Below are 22432 nucleotides of genomic sequence, written 5' to 3'. Positions count from 1 at the left end.
AGGAATCTGCTTAAAAGTCCGATCGTTCAGTCTGCATTCTCCAATTGTCTCTTGTTGCCCACGGAAAAAGAAAACACTCGACGAGTATTATCAGCGAATGGTTTAGTTAGCCAAAAGACCATTGAGATTACGAAAAATATAATTTATTATTAACACGTTATTCAATAATTTTTTATATATATTGATGAAAATTTAATGTGAAATGATAAGCGAAATTTATTTATTATTAAAGTGCTCAAAGCAACATTTTTTGATGTATTTTTTTAATGCAATATTAACAAAGAATATATTTTCATATGAAGAAAAAAAAGATTCAATAAAAAAGGTAATCAATTATTAATTATTGTTTAATACGAAATAAACGGTTTTAATTGAATCTTATATTATTATAATATTGTTTGAAGATTTTTATAATTTTTTTATTTGTATGTGCACGAATATGGAGTGTATGAAAAAGTTTCTGTCATTCTCATTTATCTATTACTAACACCGGAAAATATTTTAGACATTATTATAAAATTACATTTTTGTTTATTATCTCTTTTCTCATCATGAAACGTAGACAGAATATCATATCATGAATAAATCCCTTTTAAATATTTATTCTTTGAAGAGACAAGTTATTATCTTGCATTGTTATTTTATTGCACATGTAGAGATTTATTAGCTCCGTCATAGTATATTACGCACATGTCGCAAAGCATCCTCCATTTCACCGGCACTTGTGCTCGGTTCCGAAAAAAAATAAAACTCCATGAGATTTATTTTGGCGGCTTACTTCTTATCCCACTTAAGACATCAGTCTTTCTAAGCCTATTACGCGCCTCCTTTTTTAATACCACTCTTCTTTCTCTTTCACGACCCCTACGTCTTTGCGGCAACCCGTAACGTTAACATATAAACTACGGAATACTCAATGTATCATAATTTGGCATAAATATCCGCCTTGTAAATAGTTTTAAAGTGATATACGCGCGCGAATCGGTTTATCCCGAAAACATAATTCGTATTTTGGAAATGACGTTGGCTATCGTGCATACGATGTAATATAATAATAGATAAATTTAACCCGCTGTCGTATCATTGACAATTAGTTCCTAAATCTTTTCGCATACTTTATTGCATCTAGATATGAATAAAATAAATATAGATAATTAATTCTTCAAACTGATAAACTATTTTAATGTAGGCTATATGATTTTTTTTGTAAAAAGCCGCAGATAATTAAAATAATACCACTTTACTAATCCTCCAATTTTCTTGTACAAAAATCATAAATAATATTACAAATTTGTGGTATCTTTTTTTTTTAGACTATAACTGGGGAGAGATAATAAGATTTATATCTTAAAAATCATTTATTATATTATTTTTATTTATAATGAATAATACATAAAGCATATACATTTTTACAAAATATATACTTTTCTCTTCTACATCTTTTATAAAATTTAAAGCAATATAATATTTTCTCTTATGTAAATCATTTTTCATTATATAAAATAATGTGCAATTAATTGATAATATAATTTTTGTTTTACAAAATATAGCATAAATATTATCTGGAGAAACCAAAAATTTCACGTAAAACATAAGTCCTTAATTTATACAAGTTAAACTTAATCCGCTAAACTCTGCCTTTGCCTTGAGGATACATCAGATGAGGGTATATACGCTTAAATATTCTCGTTCTCTAGTGCAACAACGTCACGAGCGATCGTCAATTGCGCAAGGTACAACGAGCTCGATGCACTCCAACACCTCGCATAAAATGATAGACACGAAAGGCAACGAGGCATTCATTATGCGATGCTCTCCGCGTATGAGCGAGTTTATATGTGCGGTCTTGTTTGCGTTGCGCTCAAGGCGAGGGAAATTAAGAGACCGGGGCAAGTAAGCGCGAGGATTACGCGGAACAGAAACTGGTGGAGCAGTACAGAGAACGCAGCTGGAGTTACGGCTGTTTACAGTTGTTTCCGGAGGTGTTTACGTAGCGTCCAAAATTGAGAAAATCAAGAGGCTCTGCTCCGGCAGAACTCTGTAGAAATTGCAACGGGAAAACTGCAAATGCGCGAGCTGCGAGCGGCATGACATGAAAGGTGACCGATATCGAAGGCTATATCCTAAGAAAATCAAAAGCACCAAACCGAGATCCGAGAATATCTTCTTGAATCCGTAAGGGGTAAAAGGAAAAGCGCGTCCCTTTTATCGGGGATTCTACGAATATTGACGACGGGTATTGACTTCGGCAGCAGCATAAATCAGATACCATTGGGAAATGACTAAAGAAGCAAAAAAAGAAAATATAGAAAAAAAACTATCGAAAAGGTTTCTCCGCAAAGAGAGAAATCTCCAAGAAATCTCTAAGAAAATAAAAACTTAATAAAAGATCTTGTCAAACTTTAACGAAAAAGAACGTTTCTTAATATTTCTTTTATTTTACACTTTAAAATAAATTACCACTCTTTTAAACGTTTTCTCATTATTTAGTGTTAATGAGTTTCGTGAGATCTTGGCAAAATTTTTAATTCTAAGATACTTGAGATTATTTTATTTTGACCCTTCTTTTGACATAAAAAATGGGTTTTTATCGCATTTCATATAAAATTGCATTAATCAATTTTGCAAAAAAAAAAAAAAAAAAAAAAAAATAACAAGAGATATAAACGATCAAAGATCGTTATATTAAGACAAATTAAAACGAAAAAAAAATGGAATGAATGATTACTGTAGTTGTAAAATATCGAGATTGAAATAATCGATGTGAGAAAATGACGCTGCTGTGGCTGAAAAAAAAATCAGAGCGTGAAAATGCAACATCGTGGATTACCGGGACGAAAATGGATGAAATGCCGACAGAGAAGGTGAAACGTGGAAACGAAGGGTTGGCGTTGGGAAAAGACAGAAGGGTGTTCCTTGGAGGGTGCTCGCGAAGCTGCCTAGTTCGGCCGTAGAGTTTGAATAATGCAGACTTGCAACGCTGCTTAAAAGTGATCGGTCCATCCCCTCCATCGTTTCTTCTCGCCCCTATAGCCTCTTCGTCTCACCGATCCCTTTAGAATCTCACTTCCAGCTCGTCTAAGAGTACGAACTAAGATTGATTTTAGATTGGGTGGGAATTGGGAATAGTGAGCCTGTTACTCTCTCTCTCTCTCTCTCTGCAGCAGGTCCTCCGTCCCTCTTAACGTCTCTCTTTCTCTCTCCCTCTCCTTTCTTCGTCGTACCATCTGATTTTCTTTACCTTTCCCTGTTTCCTTCCACTGTACATACGTACACGTGCATTTACATAGCCGGGTGTAATATGTTTATGTAGCCGGAAAAGGCGTTGAGTAGATGCACTGTATTTACGGTCTCAGTCGAGATTTATTCCCTTAGCGATTAGAATAAGAATATACAGAAGGCTAAGACATTAATTCTTAGTCTGTCAAAATGATAGTTATTTTTTAACAGTATTATTTATATTGTAACGCACATATTTGAAATGGTATTTTAATGATCTTATTTTATAATTCACTATTCATTTCCTATTATCTTCGTTATCATACTTTTATACCTTTCGTATCGTATTTAAGAATTACATATAATGGACATTAACATTTTCATTTGTCGCATTCATTTCGTGTTCGCGGCTATCGTTCGCTTTCACGCTCAATTTACATATTTACAGGCTGCGCCTGTAATCGTTGCGCCGGTTCGAATGGAATTATGGAAAGAACGTCCTTTGTGGACGTGACCGTATATAAAAGCCTGGTCTCTGGGCGAGATTTATCCTACCGACGATCGACCCTCCCAGGGGAGTATAAAAGTGCCAAATTAGAATGGTACAGCGGCTGGGCCAGTGTCATGCCTATATAGGGCACGGCGAAAGCCCGCATTGCGGAATGAGAGATCGGCTATCGGGCTATCACTGGCTCCCCTCTCCCCTTTGCGATGCCAGCTCGCGAGAGATCGTAATTCCAGATGATACGGGGATATGATGTGAATCGGAACGATCATTTAAACTCCCATTTGAATTTAATTGAAACTCTCACTCAAGCCCTAATAAGAAGCCTTTCATAATTGTAATAACTGACACATCTTATAACAATATTATGTATACTACATTCTTTGTTTTATTTTTGCTTTCTTATTTCGAGAAAGTTTTTCCACGAATAAAAATTTCAATAAAAAGAAAATTATTTTCTAACAAGTAAGTAACAGTCTATACCATGTACACTTATTAGATTGCAATATATTTTAAGAGCTTGCTAATGAGCTTTATGATAGCTATATTTTAAATTAAATCCATTCCATCTTCTCCGCTCATTTATTATTATTATTATTATTTAGTTGAGATTAAGCGCTGCTTTATTGTAATATATTTTTTATTAACCTCAAGATAATGATTTTCTTGTTTCTGTGACGTACTTTTAAAAGTTAGAAAATTAAATAATTCAATATGAAAGAGAAAGAAAGAGAGAGAATATTTTGCAGGGAAATAAAGAAAAGAATCGAGGAAACTTGACTAAGTTTTTTTTTAATATCTATAAAAACGTTTACTAAAGAGAAATATTGGAATTATGAAAAATATATTAATATGTCATTATGGTATAATAACTAATGACATCTACATTTACAGTGGCATATCGGCAGGAATACCGCATTGCAGACATATTCTTTTAAGACAATATCGAAATACGCTGCCACCACATTTTTTCACTCTCACATAGACAATATTATATATATATAAAATTTAAACTTTATAAAAATATTTTAATATCAGTCATATTCTTTCACTTTTCTCTTTATAAATATGATTATTTTATATATGATTATAAATTTGATTATTTTACATCATCTCTCATTCTATAAAATTTTATCTCTTATTTTTCTCATCATTTTTTTATTTATTATTATTGCTTATTGTTTTTACCATAATTTCTTATATAATTTTTTATTCGCTACTTCTTAATTCGCATAATTTTTTTTTGCATTAAATCTGCAACTGTTTGAGAAATCGAACTAATCTTTAAAACATATTTTACGATCTTATCGCGTACGTTGGTCTTTTAGGAGAAAAGCAATACAGAGAAATAACTTTGAGCACTACTACTTGCGTGACTTGATCAGATATACGATTGTGTAGTCGTGGATGGAAATCGCCGGCAATTTTTGCGAACCGGAGAAGATAAACGAAATAAAAATCAACGAGATGCATTTTGAAAAAATAATTCGTGCAATGTGCGAGCAGCAGCACTACAACGAGACCAGCCGCGCGAGATCGATGCGCCAATAATTTCCTATGACGATCATAGCTCGTCGACTCGCCGACATTATTCATCGGACGAAATTGGAATAAAACAACCAACAGCAAAATCACGTTAAAAGCTTTCTGCCTCTTTCTGTCAAAATGATTTTACGCTTTCCTGTCGTGTACATCTCTCTTCTTTCTCTTTCTATCTCCCTTTGAAATCTATATCTATCTCTCTTTATATTGTCATTTTGCTCTTTTGCCTTTCATATAGTCTTTCACTATCCTTGCTTTTCCTATCTATCGCTTCTGTCTTTTATAATTCAACATTCTAGCGTTGAATTGCGTGAATGAGTAGATGTGAAGTGCGGGTGCAATGAAAGAAACAGTGGAAGAAAGGTGAACAGATGAAGCAGGAAGAAGCACCTTGGAAATAAATTTCACAGCCGGAGTTCATGAAAAGTGCCGGTAGCCGTTAACGTAACACATCGAAACGCTCTCTCGTTCCCTCTGTATGTGATATATGTAACAAGAGCTAGTAGTAAAGGAGAATGGACGAATTCTCGGATAAAAAGGATTAATTGCCATCGTCACCTTTTTTTTTCAATGAAAAACCAATACAACGAATTATTCGAAACTCTGGCTAAAGAATGAGCGTAATCGAAGCAAAATCGATCAAAAGGAATCTCTCATCACATTTCAAGAGAGGATACGTTAAAGATTTAGGGCTATAAAAACTCATCTTTTAATTTGGGAAATTTTAACTGCTTATATATGATGAATCGATGTCTCGCATATGAGATCGTTTCAAAATCATTGAAAATGTTAATTATGTAGATATATTAGACAGACTATTATTATTTATACATACAAATTATCGAGTATATAAAAAGATGAAATTATTATATTTTTCAATGCATAGATCTTAAAATTTTTTAAAATTTAAAATTTTTGTATTAAATGTATAACTTTTATATATTTTTAAAATATATTACTTAACTGGAATTTTTTAATAAAAGTAACAGAGCGAAAAATATATATTTATAATATTGCATACTGATAAAATCACGTCTTTTCATTTATTATTTACATATTTTCGTGATTTCTTGGATAGGCTTCGACGCACGCTTACCATCGATCGTTTACCGTAAAACATCAGAACATGAATTTGCCACGACGGTTTCCCATGGCAAAAGTGAATTGTCGAAATCTGCTCGGTTTAGATGTGGATACGTGCCGAGAATTTCGACGAACGAATGCGTGGCTGGTCAAATTTCTATCACGCTTATTCGCAAATTTATTGGTCAGAATAAGGCGATCGATGCGTATAGGCGTCACGGTGTCTGAAGCGTGTTTTACGTTTCTCTAGAAGACCATTACAGATGCCGATTACAGCTGGTAGTTGGCTCGGATGGCACATTTATGAACGAAATAAAAGTCTCGACAACAGGGGACAGGGGGTTGTAATGGGGGCAATGGCGTGTTGGGAAACGAGTCAAGCCTGCGGAATAATGTCTCTCAAACAAAGCGTCATTACGGAAAAAAATCGTTTTAAATATGCATTGAACATCTGTCATCACGAAATAATCGAGATAGTACAGAAATGATGAGTACTTAATGACTGACATAAAAAAAAAGGCTCGATGTACAAAGTATTATGTTACACTTATATATAAGAGTGAACGATAAGTCTATACGAAATGCTCTTGCGTAACAATAATTAAAAGAATTTTTATTTAATATATTCTTAACGTACGTATAAATAAACTGAGTTTAACATTTTATTTTTATTTTTCAGAGCACTGGCTGGGGAGAGTGGTCACCATGGTCAAAATGGTCACCATGTTCGAGGTAAATCATCCATTACAAACAGATTGCTTCTATTTTATAAATTTTTATATAGTGTTCTAACAAATCTTATTTTTATACCATCGTAATTATAGTCATTAAAATTAAGCTTACGAAATTGCGCAAAATATTTGCTGTAATTCCGCGATTAATTCAATAACACATTAATTGTAAGAAAAAGATTCGTATTCAAAAAATCTTATTATCTAATATTTCCTCTTTATATTAACAAAATATTTTTAATAAAACGAATATGTATCTTCAGACGTGAGACAACAAAAGTTTCTGTTTTACGATTAAGAGATCGTATTCGAAAACAAACTCTGCGATAGGAAAAATGCTACATCGGTCGCGCCACATATTGTTTGGTAACAGCGCGACTAAAAGGGCTTCTATAACGGTGGTCGGCCTTTCGCATGCAAGACATGATCCAATCCCCACGATTTCTCATCGCCTGTGTTTCGTACGGTTTCTAATATTGAGTCTCCTGCGGGTAACGCAGCCGGAATGTTAAGCGTCCCGGAACTCATTTTGGCGGCCACCACCGGCAATAAGTTTGTTCTCGGCTCTCACCCCGCTCGTTTTTCAGTTATACAGAAGTGGCTGGAACTGCGAGACGTAGCAATTTATGGCACTTACAACTTGCGAACTGCACTTGGCCGGGAAAGCTTATTGTGTGATCTACAACATTCTACTTATTGATGTTTGTACGCCACCTGCACATATCTTCGTCTCTATTACAATCTGTCATATCTATGAATATCAGAAAATATGATAACGCGATTATATAGATGCTATAATTAATGTAATTATACAATGGTTTTATTTATTACAGAGAATATAATAATAGTAGCTTATTATCATAATAAATACACAGTCTTTAATTACTTCAATTGGTGTTAATAAAATTAATAATATTAAATAATAGAGAATATAGGCTCGCACATTGTGCTTGTGATGTATTATTTATGAGTAGTTTAAAAATTTTAACACTATTACACCTAATTTATTTACGTAATTACAAAGCTTCGTAATTGAGATTAATCAGTATACACATACATATACATATATATATATATATATATATATATATATATATATATATATATATATGATGTATGTATGCCATGTATTATTATTTCAATTAACTAATTGTTTACGCATTGGTTATTATTCAAAGCAGATAATTACTCTTCGTATAGAATAATACAATCGATATCAACTTTTCTAAAATTGGAGCCAAGTCATGATCGATTTACACATATATACAAGCGGTAAAACACACTGACTTTATATAGATAAACTGGAATATGAGCTTACGTCCTAAAGTCATTGATATTATTTGTATTCTGCCAAATTGAGAATGTCCAATGTGTACTCGTTTCTCCATATTTGACAATCGTTTTCCATTAACTGTGTTGTCTTCTGCTTCTCGAGTCGTGTCTAAAAATTTCCCAGCGATATTGTTACTTTGACACACGTCTTCCATAAATTGTAATTCTATTTGTAGCTTTAGAACGGTACCGTGCTACTAAATAATTTCAAAGAATACGAATCGTCTTCTCGATTTTCACGTATTGGAATGGATTGAGAATATATTTTAAATAACTGCAATTGAAATTTTTCGCGAATTCAGTTTTAATCAAAATACTTTTCAAGCTATTTGAATAAAAGACTTCGATATGTATTAATGTTATAATTGGCAAGAACACTTCATATCATAAATGACACTTTCATTTTAGTAGCAAATATGTTTTGCGCCAATCTCGGAGCGGAACTAACTTATATTCGTAGAGGTAATGCAATTTCCAGCGCATAAAGATCGCTCGTGGAATTAGCGTGAAGTAGTGAATTCAATTACCTAACTGTGCAACGTGTCGGCACGCGGCGATGAAACGTAATTAAACTCTTGACGATTTCAGTGCGACTTGATTACGAAAAGTTTATCGGATAAGCATGCCTGGGAAAGACACGCGGTCAAAGTGCATTCAAAAATAAAATCCATTGTGTGTATTTAATAACCATTGTGCGTATTTAATTCGCCGATATTAAGAAATCTTTCCGCTCGTTTTTCAGGACGTGCGGTGGTGGAATCTCGCGTCAACAACGTCGATGCAAGCGTAAACCATGCAAAGGTAGAGCCTGGACCACCAAATATAAAATCTGCAATCCTGAGGTGAGTGTTCTCGAATATTAATTTAACTTAAGTATATTTATCGCCTTGCATAGGAATATCTTTCTTAAAATAATTTTCATCTCATTTTTCTTCCCATTTATCTTGATATAATAAATCTCATCAAGTATATGATTATTGAAATGATTCTTTGAATTGAAATATTGAAAATATAAAGCAGATTAAAATAGAAGCTGCAGATATACTAATATGCAATGATTCAATAAAAACCGATCTATTAAAACGATTTTATCAAATTTTAAACTGATCAGATAGCTCCACTAGTAAAAAAAAAACTTAATATTACAATTCTACGTACAACAATAGAAAATGATGTTAAAATATTTTTTGAAGGACTGACAATCTTTTGTAAAACAGAAAAAACTCGAATCGCAAATTTTCAACGCGATACAGAATATGTAAATAAAAACTGCAATCTGTGTGTCTGAATCTCTAAAGAGCAACGTTCCGTTTTAACCGCAATATATTCAGAGCGAATATTACAAAGTAGTTCTCAATATGATAAACTATAATTGATTTTCCATTACGAAAATGTACAAAAATACTTTCTAGATTTAGTCACTTTTTATCTACTACACATTCTTTTTACGTATACACGTCCGACATAGAATACAAAGCAATTAACTTTATCTACAATTTAAAATAATGTCTCTGTGGTAAAGCAATGACGTAATCGCGCGTGTATACACATTAAAATATACATATATCTAAGTACATTTAATTTATAGCTTTAACCGTTTTCGCATATTAATTAAGCATTTAATCGCGATACGTTTAACAGTGACATTGCTACTTTACGCTTATTGCGCAAATGGAGCGCATAAAATATCATTGATGCAAATGGATCGCGTCGATTGCGAATTAAATGACATTTATTGTCGCAAATCGTTCTTAAATATTTCAATGCGCGCTCGCGAGCCATCGCGCTCTCTCCCTTCCCCTGCCACCCCCGCATCAATATTGTGTCAACCGGGACATAAATTGGATATACATGATGAATTCGATATTGGTGCATAACAGCCGCCAGCGTTTCTCCCGTGAATAAGCACGTTCTGGGCCGCGGCTACGACCAATACGCACGCTCTGCATTTATCCGGGGTAACCCCGACGGGACGTCAGGGATGCTGCAGCTGACCCGGCCCACATTTGTATCTAGGGCAAGTTTGAGGGTGTGCGAATACAGCTATACGCATTGGATAGTTTCTCTTCGATGCCTTCCGTGTCTTGCATCCGATCGACCGATGCGAATTTCTTCCCTTTAATTAGAATGAATCGTAACATTGGCGTATTTATAGAATGGAATATATATATGTAATTCACGGGAAAATCGCGGATAGTTAATTCGAGTCACGAGAGATATTCAACGAGATATTTATTATTTATTTATTAATTCACGTTAAAGCAGTTACGTTCTGAATCGCGCGATTGCATTTGCATGTCGGAACGGCTATTAAAAACGTTGTACTTAGCACACATGTGTGTCTGTTTCTATACAAACATAATTATGATAGTTAGCTGTCAGCATAAATTGTTTTATCTACTTTAATCTAAATTAATAAAAAAAGGAAAGAAAAAAAGTTGTATTATCTAACATATTAATTTATTAAATCTCAGGTAACAAATGTCTTTCGCAATTTGAAATATCGAATAAATCACACGTCGATCGAGACTGACGTCAAAATCGATAGATGGAGACGGTATTCATTCGCGTGATCGTAATGGCCTAGTGATATTTCTGCCTGTGAGTGTATTTGACAAAACTACAATTCCAGGTATCCCATGTCACATATCAATCAATTGCTATACAATACGCGGCCTGTTAATATGTATATGTATTAAAATGATTTTTTTTACTCCAGCACAGATAAAACGATGAATTAAAATATTTGCAAATAAATCGTTAAAAAAAAATCATTAATAGGTTGCACGTTATTAGAGCTACTCAATTTTATTAGCATTGAATTTTATGTATAGATTTCATCAAATTTATTTAGTCGTAAGAAATTACTTTTCAAGTGCGAGATACATCAGATATAAACGATGCTAGGCGCTCACCACTTTTCGTACCGATTAACACGCTTGTCGCATTAACGCGACGACGCTCGACCCAAATTGACGTCGTTAACCGACTCGCTCGGCACGGATCTCTCGAGGGATCGTATATCCCGAGTTGCCGTAAAATTGTAAAAGTGCGCAAAGCACTGTCGGATCCCAGATGGGGAGATGCCTTTGTCGCCGAGCGGCCGCGCGACCGACGCGACGCGACCATGTGACATTCCGCCCGCGGGGCGATGTTCGCCTTCGCTTGCTCTGCACGAGAAAGTGCATTCGACTTTGTTCATGTTGCATTTCTCTCTCTCTCTCTCTCTCTCTCTCTTTCTTTCTCTATGCATGACGCAACAAAGATATCGGTGACCGTTCACAAAGCCACGTCGTCGATTTTAACGTGATACTTATTTGCCGACACCCTCACGTTCTCACTTTTTTTTTCGCGTTATGTACTTCGCATATGTAACACGTGTAATATCTTTTCGTTTAACTGGACCGAAACCTTTTATTCTCCCTTGCCGTCGACGGTGGACTGAACTTTGCTCACTAATTTACATTCCCGGGTAACGCGCGTGCGAAGCTACTGTGTATGTATTACAACTGCGGTTAGGACCGCAGTGGGTTATATTGTCAGCCTATATAATGAAAATATGTAAATTGCGGCTCCTATTCCTTCTCTCTTTATTCTTTCTCGTTCTATTAATACATCCAAAAATATGACTACAGAATAAAAAACCTCGGAAATATCTGTTTTTTTTTATATGATTTTCTTTATTACAAGTAGAGAATCTTTGCAAAATAGAATTTTACTGTAACATATTAGCGCATATATTACAATTATAAAACATCTGTGCATGATATTTTTATGATTATGATTATGTTATATGTAGATATTAATCAAAATGCATTTTATGATATACTGCGCGAGCTTGTTGATAAATTTGCATTTTCGGATTAATGCTGACTTATGTGCGACCGTGGAAATGACAGACAGCGGGGAGAAAAATTCAAATCTCTCTCAGATATTCCGTTCGCATGATGAACGCCAGTAGTAGGTTTAAATATTAGCCTATAAAATATTCCTAACTTGCTGTATTAATTTTCCAAGATTATCCCTACGAAATGTAATAGCCTCATAATTTTCTAACGCTTTACAGTAGGCTCTTTTTGGTATTTTTTTTTCTGTTACACGCGTCCATAAGCATTTGCAGACTCCATCCATTTATGTTTTTTTTTTCTCGTTTAAATATTTTTTTTCTTTGGTTATTAAAAAGATTAAAAGTTTACGAGTTTTCATCTAAATAAGATACGAATAGGAAATATTTAATTATCCCGTTTTTAATATTGTCACATTTTTCCCCCGCGAGTAGATCCAATTTATATTACAAAAGTGAGATTTTTCCCGATATGTTCTTCTAAGATTTGTTGCATTTACTCACACGTTCAAATGACGTAGATTTTGTTCCATCCGCGGGACATCTCTCATCAAGCTGATGGACAATTTTCCGCGAACCATAAGTGTCATTTCGCTTCTATGCTTTTTATGATGTCACATCTAATCGAGAACCATGATTGGTCAATAGCACACGATCGACCCTCTGTACAAATGACCGTCCGTAATCCCGACAATTCTGATATTATCGGTACCTTGCAGCTATTGCTATCGAAAAAGATTTGATTTATTATTATCCAGCGCAGTAACAATTTTTCCCATTGCGAAAAACATAGAGAGCTATGGAAGAACATTTATAGTTGAATGGTTTGATATCAAAAAGTATATAAAAAATCCCATCTTTGCGACATCAAATTTACACGGTAAATTTTTTTGTGAAGCTTATAATTAAAATTGATTTTTTGTAAAAGTTTTACAAAATTTGCATTTTTTTAAAATTATTTAAAAATTATTTTTAATTCCTTTTTTATTTTTAACATTCATATACAAGTCCCTTTTCATGTATGAAGTTATCAATAAAATTTTTATCGGAAGCATAAGCGAAATTTCATTAGGAAGATAGATATAATCAAAATAAATTCAATTACGTTATCAATCTCTCTCGCGTATTTCAATTTTTTGTCATGATTTGTGCTTGATCGTATTGCGAACAGTCATATTTGCATTGCTAGTGCAATTCTAAATGTATCTAGTGATTTATCGTCGATAGAAATGGCAAGGAATAGAACTTTTAAATCGATCGCAGGTCGTGATTGTGACCTAGCTTAGCAGATGGCCGGAGAATTGATAGGTTTCGTCACGGAACAAGTCCTTTCCAAGGAATTTTCGCAAAGTAATCGAAGGTTACTGCGGCCAAATATTAATTGTGCTCGATTCAGAGGTCTTTGCTTAACGGGCAGGTCCTTCGGGAAAGACTGGGGACAATAATTCAGCCAGGGAGCGTTGTAAATTTCAAGTTAAAGTCCAACCGAAAGGAATTTACGTTCGCGCGGAATATCTTTCCTTTGGTTCAAATCTTACTCCGTTTTTTGCCGCCTTTCTTTTATTTTTTTTTTCTCACGTGCGGCAATAAAAAAGCGCCGTGTGTGCATGCGCACGCGCATACAAATGTGGATTTAAAGATATATTCAGTATTTCGTAAAAAGAGTACAGTGCACTCTCACAATTATTCCGTTACGTATTCGATGTTTTTTTCCTACATATACAAATGTAAATTTTTTCTCATGTGATATAATTACTATTCAACATCAACAATGATTATTGAATAGTTTTTGGTACGATTTCATTAATTTCGTATTGTAATGAAACGAAAACTACATTGCATGCACATTACACATGCTTTTTTTATACGTTATTAAACAAAAACTAAAATGCGTTTCTTGTGAGATAATATACACAACTTCTTGTGATATGATAAACAAGAACCTTTGCATACATGAAATCTGATTTAAATATTTATAAAATGTAGCTTTGTTAGTGCTAAAATTATTATTTAATGATTTATTATGAAAGGATTTTGATAGTAAAAATATTGTACAAGAATGATTAAAAAAGAAAGAATTTTAAAAAGATATTTTTGTCTCTCTCTTTCTGATACTATTTTATTTTCGACAATCTCAACAATTATAATTTATATTTATAGAAATAATAAAATAACCAAATCTTGACTTAAACTGAACTTTGTTATACCTTGCAAAAAATTTTGGCTGTAAAATATTAACGCTTTTTTCTTTTAATAATCAGAGTTGAATGAAACAACTTAAGTATGGAAATGCCGTGTTTCTGAAAATGAAGTGTATATCATGCGCAAATATAGAGATATAAATTTATGAACACTCTCTGCAAAATATAAAATTTTATATATTAACATATATATTTTTTATTATACATATATATATATATATATATATATACACTTTATATTTTTATATGTTTTTATATTTGAATGTATGTGCATGTTAAATTTTAATAAAATCTCAATCAAGCTTATACAATTGTCATGAGTGCAAGTACTGGACAGTTACTGAACAGTAGTTCTGGTATTATCCGTCCGGCAGTAACTTGAATACTTTTCCGGTGAGCGCAAATTGCATATATAAACCAGAATTCAATTAAATTTTACTGAATGATTATGTGCCTTGACCAAGCATGTGCAACATTGTAAAATCTAGCGTTGTTTGCACATGAATCGAGCCACACACGAATAATATTGAATATTTTCACGACTGATTGTAAAATTCAAGGATTTTTTTTTGCATATTGAAGCTATAAGAAACGCAGGAGAAAGAAAGCAATTGGATATAATCAATTATGATTTAATTAATTTCTTATATCTGCGATTTATACAAGTGAGAAAAAGATTGGATAAAGTATACCTTGTTATTTTACGCTCAGTTTTTCTTTTTCTATTACACAGACTACGGTACTTTCTAACTATTTTAATAAAGCTGTAACTGTCTTCAAGTGGTTCTACAAACTCAAATAGAAATTTTAAACGCGTCTTTTTTAAAACAGATGCAAATATCTTTGCTGCTGTGTCAATGTTTGAATTTATTATTATAATATATGTATAAAAAAGTTCAACAATTTCCATGTTGATGACATGTTTTTTAAATCAAGAATTTGTATACATGTTTATTTATTTATTAGAAGCAAAAATAAAATAATTACATTTATATAAAACAATTAATAATTAATTCGAAAACAAATATTTTGCTTTATAAATATTGTTTAAAATATTTTTTGAAATATTTAATTATGCAAAGAAGAAATATAAATTTTAGTGAGCAATATTATCAATAATTATTTTCTGAGACCGGGATATTAAATTACTTCCACCTCTGAGGCTTTGTTGCTTTTTTTCGAAATGTGAAAGTTCTATTATTTTTATCAGGTTATAATAAACGTCGGAATATACTCGTGTAGGATAATCAGACTCGCTTTGTTCGTAGCATTTATGCAGATACATATGCACAGAAAACTGAAGCAACATTATTCTCAGTGAAATATTCTGAAAAGGGGCATAGCCGTAAGTTCTATAATGGAAGCTTCTATTACATCGTCCAACATGCGCTGCATGGAAATTGTATCTCAATGAACATAGTAAAATTAAATAGCATACTAAAATCTCTATCTTTAAACATCACTCATATGTATGCATCTCACATGCATTCTGCGTTCTCTATTATCGGTTATGAATTTTGAATATTTGATATGACAACGTGCATGTATTTTTCACGATATTCACGAAAAGCGCTATTAAATCCCTTAGTAATGATGACAAATCACGGTTCGCGGTAAAGAGAAAAATGAACGAACCGGAAATCAAAACGTAGTTTGCCCGCGACGTAGACGCGGTTTGACCGTGCTCGAATCAGATCCGCGTGGATGGTTTACGCGTGTCGTCGCTCTCATCCGTGTGTGCATATTGCAATAATATAGCCGGATAAAACCACCCACATCGGACGCCACGTCGGACGAAAATGATACCATTGTACAACTTTTATTAGAATCGTTGTAATCGTAACTTTACAGGGATATTAATGTCGCGTTTGGCGCGGCGCACCGGGACTCGTTATGCCGGCGTGGGATTTTTCCGGAAACGAGATACCGGATTAACGCATAATGCGTTATAACATATGTATTCGTAATGTATCCCAGGAACGTCGTATTCTCCTTTTATCTCCTTTCTCATCTGCAGATACAAATCCGTAAATTTATCTTTTTTTTTTTTTTTTTAAATAACAGAAGTATATAAAAGTAACACAGAGAGAAATTTCAAATTTTGTGTAAGTTATTAATATAATTATCATATTAATATAATTAATATAATATAATATATATTAATTAAAATATATTATAAACCTTCTATAAATTATGTTATTATTATTCGATCTAGCTGGCTTTATTATCTGGATTAATGAGAAGAAAATTTGATATGTTCATAATTAGACAAAGAGTTTCAAATAGAGAGAGACTTTATTAAAAAAAAAAAAAAAAAAAAATGGCGAATACAAAATTTCTATAAAAGAAATTACTTGGGCATTAGCTGTTAAGAAAATTTATTTAAGCTAAGAAAGCGGATGGGCGTCATTATGTTGAGACATTTTGATTGTTTGCAAAGGTATTTGCGTATGCAGTCGGTGCCAGCGTAACTTTTATTAGACGCCATGTAACTGCAGTTTTACAGGGCTATTAATATCGCGTTTAGCGCAAGCAGACCAATGATGAATCCTGTTACGGCGTCGCGTAGATAAATAATGGAACTTCCTTGCGAAGCTAAATGCTCCGAACTCGTGCATAATGCATTACTTGCAATTCCACGATGCGCAAGTAATTGCGGACGACAGGAGTTAGGTGAATCATTATTCTCGAACTAGTAGCCGTCGTAGAAACTATCGACGACAGGTAGCGGCGAATGTTCGCAACGACAATTAACTGGTTTGTATCGAGATCGTATAAACTGTTACATCTGTGATAAATTGAAAATATTAAGGTAGATCGTGAATATACAAGGGATAAAGAGATTTCGGAAAAAGTATTTTTAATTTCTTCCTTATTATGAATATATCAAGTGCACAATAAAATATTCTTTATATTCATTTTAAACTTGAGAAACATCATATTTTACCTACTTTTTTCTAATATGTTCTTCAATTATTCTATGATAATTATAACAAATATCTTGCTAAACACATATTAAGATAAAAGAGAGCATTATATATAAAAGTGATTACTATATAAACTCTAGTTATTAAACTGAGAAGGCTAAATATTATCGAATTTGTATAAATCATTTAAACGTAAAATGGGTGATAGATTGTATTTGCTTTTTCGGATGTTATCTACCTCGTTAATTTGTCGCACAAAGCCGCTTTCTAAATATCGAGGTCATCGTTAGTTACTACCGTTGCTGGGTTTTATTTATCGAAACTCGAAAGTTGAGCGAGACACAGTCGACGCTGGATTGAATTACATGTGACTGACATGTCCCAGTGGCACGACAATTCTGACACTCGCAGTTTGTGATGCATGCATCGCTGCGACAAGCATATGGCATAGCCAAATGGTTCCCTTTTAGGGTCACAACATGTAATTCACTATACGCGGTTGCGTGACCTGACAATTCGAGGAAAAATAACGATTACGCAGTATGAGGGATAACATGTCCCGAGATAATTAACAAATTACAAATTGGCGCGTTTATTCTACCGGACATTCGATTTTGCAAAAATCTTAATCGAATTGATGCACTCCATCATTTTACGTTTATATATATATATATATTTCATTAACCTACATGACATGTCGATATGAAATTTTTAAAACAAGCGACCTTACTTTTTAATTGCTTTTTTTACAATAAAAATATTTTCGAAAATTTATATTAATTAAATCAAATCATTAAAAAAGATTACAGTGCGTATGATATTGAAAGCAATCGTTGCGCGCATCTCTACTAATAATAATTATTTGCAAACGCTTGAGGTATTCTTCCGAATTAAACAAATTTCAAATGGTAAGTCAACTTAAATGTATACATTATAATTATAAGCAAATAAGAGGAGAAGAGGAGCAAAAGAGAGAGAGAGAGAGAGAGAGAGAGAGAGAGAGAGAGAGAGAGAGTGTGTATGTGCATTGCAAGATTGGAAACGATGCAAATTTCGCGAGTATATACATACGTATCATTGTATAATATATGATGTGTTTGAATCGACTCGAAAGCGCTCTAAAGGAATTACTTGGAGAGGCACAATATAAAAGACACATGGCGAAAACAAACCTCTGCAATCCTGGATAAATTTCTTTTCACCAGTAATTTCGCTTTCTCGGCGCGTACATTCGGATACGCCGGCTGACCGCGAATGAAAAAAAAAAAAAAAAAAAGCGCGCAATGCAAACGACGAATCGTGCCGTTCTGAAGAAGGAAGTTCGTCAGCTCTCCGGGCCCGGCCGGTTACGCGAATTACAGCAGCCCGCGCGACGGTGGTCGGAAGAAATCACGGCGAGCTGAAATGAGCGAAGAAAAGGGAACGCAACATCATTAGCATAACGAAACGGAGAGGCGTGCATCGAATACAGATTCCGAGTCTTCCGACTGTCATCCTCCTTCTACCTTTCGATCCTCGACTCGCCCTCCCTCTCTCTCTCTCTCTCTCTCTCTCTCTCTCTCTCTCTCTCTCTCTCTCTCTCTCTCTCTCTCTCTCTCTCTCTTTGTCTCGGGTATCCCTGGGCGTGCTCTGTTAACACTCGTAATGACACAGTGTGTATTTCACCGAGCTTGTATTCTACGTTTTACGTCTACCAGCGACGAAAACAGAGGAAATTCATTTGTGAGAGCGAGACGAAAATTCCACCGTGGCGTCGGCACCGCGACGCGATAACTCGGCGGAAGGTTCGCACCACCGTGTTCGGGTCGATAAAGTAACCGTACTAGATGATTAAAATTAATTTAGGGATTTCAAAGGACGGAAGGAAACTAATGAAGTCGAAACTAAAATCTGTCAACAGTAAGTAATTTCGCAAATATAAATGTTTATAGACGGATATGTATATATAAATAAAGTGATAGATATAAAAAGAATAAAAATATTTTTTGCGTGAGAGATGGAGACGATGTTTTAAACCAGAGGGATTTTTAAGAGAAAATATTACCGACTGTAATTGTGTTATTTAATTTACTGTCTGACTGTCTGTAATTATGTTATTTTATTTAATCAAATCTCTTCAATATGAGAATATAATGAATGTAGACAAAACCTCTTAAATTATATTAAATGAATAATTAAATAATTCAATTGATAATTCAATTGCTTTAAATGTTTTAACGCACGCGATAGCGTTAACTTTAGTCCATTGTAAAGAGAGGGAGAGAGAAAGAGAGAGAGAGAGAGGGAGGGGGGGAGAGAGAGAAAGAGTGCTTAATTAATTAAAATAAAAATTGACTAGGCAAACAGATCAACTAAGAATTGAATAATTCTTTTTAGATAGAATTGTTTCATATTTTTTTATTATACTTGTTTAATAATACATATATGGTTATTTTTTTGTTTTCGCAGAAATAATCAATTAATACGGTAATAGTTGTATTTCTGATCACAGAAGTGTTAAAAATATTTATTCATCTCTTTATGGAAAATTAAATTGAAAATGTATCTGTGCATGAATCTATCGCCTGAAAATGATAATTTGGCAGATAAATGGCTAAAGTCAAATGATTAAAATTAAATCCACGTTTGAATTAAAATGCTAGCCGCTGGTTGGATTATGAAAGCTCTCACGATTCTGACCCGAATTTAAATCTGCTTTACTCTGATCATCTCTCATTTGATTTTAGCCGAATAATTATAATCTAGAATTTTTAAAAATTTAGAACCTTGTAGACAATTTAAAACTTGCGGAAAATCTCGGATTTTCCGCGTATTAAAACGAAAAGAAACAAATAAATAAAAGTTTCTCCAAATTTTCGTTATAATAGATCTCGTAATAGTTGGAGATTACACTTAATTAATTGCGTTTAATAATCTCTTATATAGCACAGCGCGAAATAAATTGTGAAAGTACCATATCATGTCGTAAGTTAAACAAATTTTCATGACTGTAGAAAGAGAATATATATATATACACTAAATATATAATACTTAAGTAACCTCTGTACATTTGCTTGATATCTCAATGCTTACGTAAAAATAATCGCAAAAGCTAATAAGCATATAAACCATGCGATTTATTTGCAAAACAATTTTATTTTTTTTATACGCTTTATTGTACGTGCCGGATACGTTTCATATTTTCTTAATTGAGATAGTTATGCGTGGTATATTTTGCAAGTTTCTCGGTGTGTAAAACAATACACAACTGCTTCTATAATCCGTAATAATTTGTTTATTGCGCGCAATACACATCATGCTTTAGTATCAGACATTAACACGTGAGTAATTTATTCGCCAATCGTTTCATAGTGATAATATTTGCCGGCTTTATTATGATGACGTGGCGCAAACTTGGAGTTCTCTGTAGTTGATGATAATAAACTGCGATAAACATATTGATCCGCGCGACCAGTCATAATAAATGATGTGATCGTGTCAACATTCCATTTACGTCTCGCCGATAATTTTATTAACCCAATTAGAACGCATTTTGTCATTTCTGTTGTTAATGAATGATCGGCGTTCTTGATAATGACGAAATACGTTATTAATATTCAAATTATCAAATCTTTTAAATCAATTAAAAATTGCAATCAGCAAAAATGTAAAAGTGCATCTAAATTATTGCTACGTATGACTACCTGTAATTCATTTTATGACGAATTATAAAAAAAGACGAACGATATATTTTTGTTATACTTTAAAAAAAAAAAAAAAAAGGAACATATTTTTTTTCTCTTTCAACGGATGTAGGCCGAATTTATATACGTGTCTAAATTAGAGCAGTCAGGGAATATTGTTCAAATTCGAAACTATCAAGAAAAATCCGGGTCGCGTATTCGTAATTGATAGATGAGGATGCGTTCGTTACATAAATGAAGCTAGCGCGCAAACGAACCACTCAAACAGAGCCGATCGATCATCATGCTGTGTCTAGCATTTTCTATTTTGCGAAAAATATCGCGAGGGTGTGCGACATACACGTTCGCGCGAACAAGACGGACTGCCCAGCTTGTGTGCTACGATATCGATGATAACAACATTTACACGAGCAATAAAGGGACGGAAGCCTTGCATTTTGCGCAAGACGGGGATAATAAAAGTGCACCTGGACACCACGCGCGGATATTCAGGTGTCTGCTGCGATACGGTGGAAAGAAATTTCGTTGCCAAATCCCGCCGCGTTCACGTTCCAGCGGGTACGATGTGATAGCAGGATGTAGCAAAAATACGAAGTACAGGAAGCTCCGAATATTGGACGTATGCGAAGAATTTATGGTCGGGATGCTCAGGAAACTGCCATTAAAATTTTATTTTGATCAGATATTATCCTTCCTTATTCTTCCTACTCTCTCTCCTTTTCCTTCTCCTCCCCTCTCTCTCTCTCTCTCTCTCTCTCTCAAGGTAAATTTGCAAAAGTTTCAGATACATGACCGCATAATGCACAGCAATAGTTTTCTTTATAAAGTATCTGTGATCCTGAATTAAATTTGAACTCACAGTGGAGTTGAGAGTTAATTAAGCCGTCAGAGAGTGGTAGCGTATGGTTTCAGAGATCGGGAGTAGCGCTAACTTTGCACGTAATTCGATGACCGCACAGCGGACGACACAACGCTCTGCTTCGTGAACATTTTAAGAATGTTCTCAATAACATTGGCGAGCGACATAACAAAGTGCAATTTAAACTTTTATTTAAGATGATAAAAAAGTGACATATTTTAATCCTTTCAATAGATTGAAAAAGCGATGAAATATTAAAATAGATAGTATTTAAAATTGATTGGAGATAACTATAAGTGAAAATATAATGTAATAAATTTTAATGAATACATTTCTTAATCATTCGAAAAATAGCATTTTTTGTTTTATATTTTTAGATTAAATTTCAAGCTTTGTATATACACAGATTATAAATAAAATTATAACGAATTGTATACATGTTATATTTATAATTGATATAACATAAAAGCATTGAAATTTGATAAGTTCTTTTCCATAATTGTTGC

At 33.6% G+C, this 22432-nt stretch overlaps 1 protein-coding gene across 4 annotated transcripts in view; it reads left to right on the top strand.

Annotated features, from left to right (window-relative positions):
- Window positions 1-22432, top strand: part of Nolo (ADAMTS-like no long nerve cord) — a 190160-nt gene that overhangs the window by 122718 nt on the left and 45010 nt on the right. For all 4 annotated transcript variants that reach the window (XM_072896852.1, XM_072896850.1, XM_072896851.1 and 1 more), the window contains 2 exons: window positions 7029-7081; window positions 9155-9254. In XM_072896852.1, the coding sequence (XP_072752953.1) occupies window positions 7029-7081; window positions 9155-9254 (153 nt within the window). The remainder of the gene's footprint in view (window positions 1-7028; window positions 7082-9154; window positions 9255-22432) is intronic.

The sequence above is a fragment of the Anoplolepis gracilipes genome, chromosome 7 (genome assembly GCF_047496725.1).
Source record: "Anoplolepis gracilipes chromosome 7, ASM4749672v1, whole genome shotgun sequence".
Classification (NCBI taxonomy): Eukaryota; Metazoa; Arthropoda; class Insecta; order Hymenoptera; family Formicidae; genus Anoplolepis; species Anoplolepis gracilipes.
This window is presented reverse-complemented; position numbering and strand designations above follow the sequence as displayed.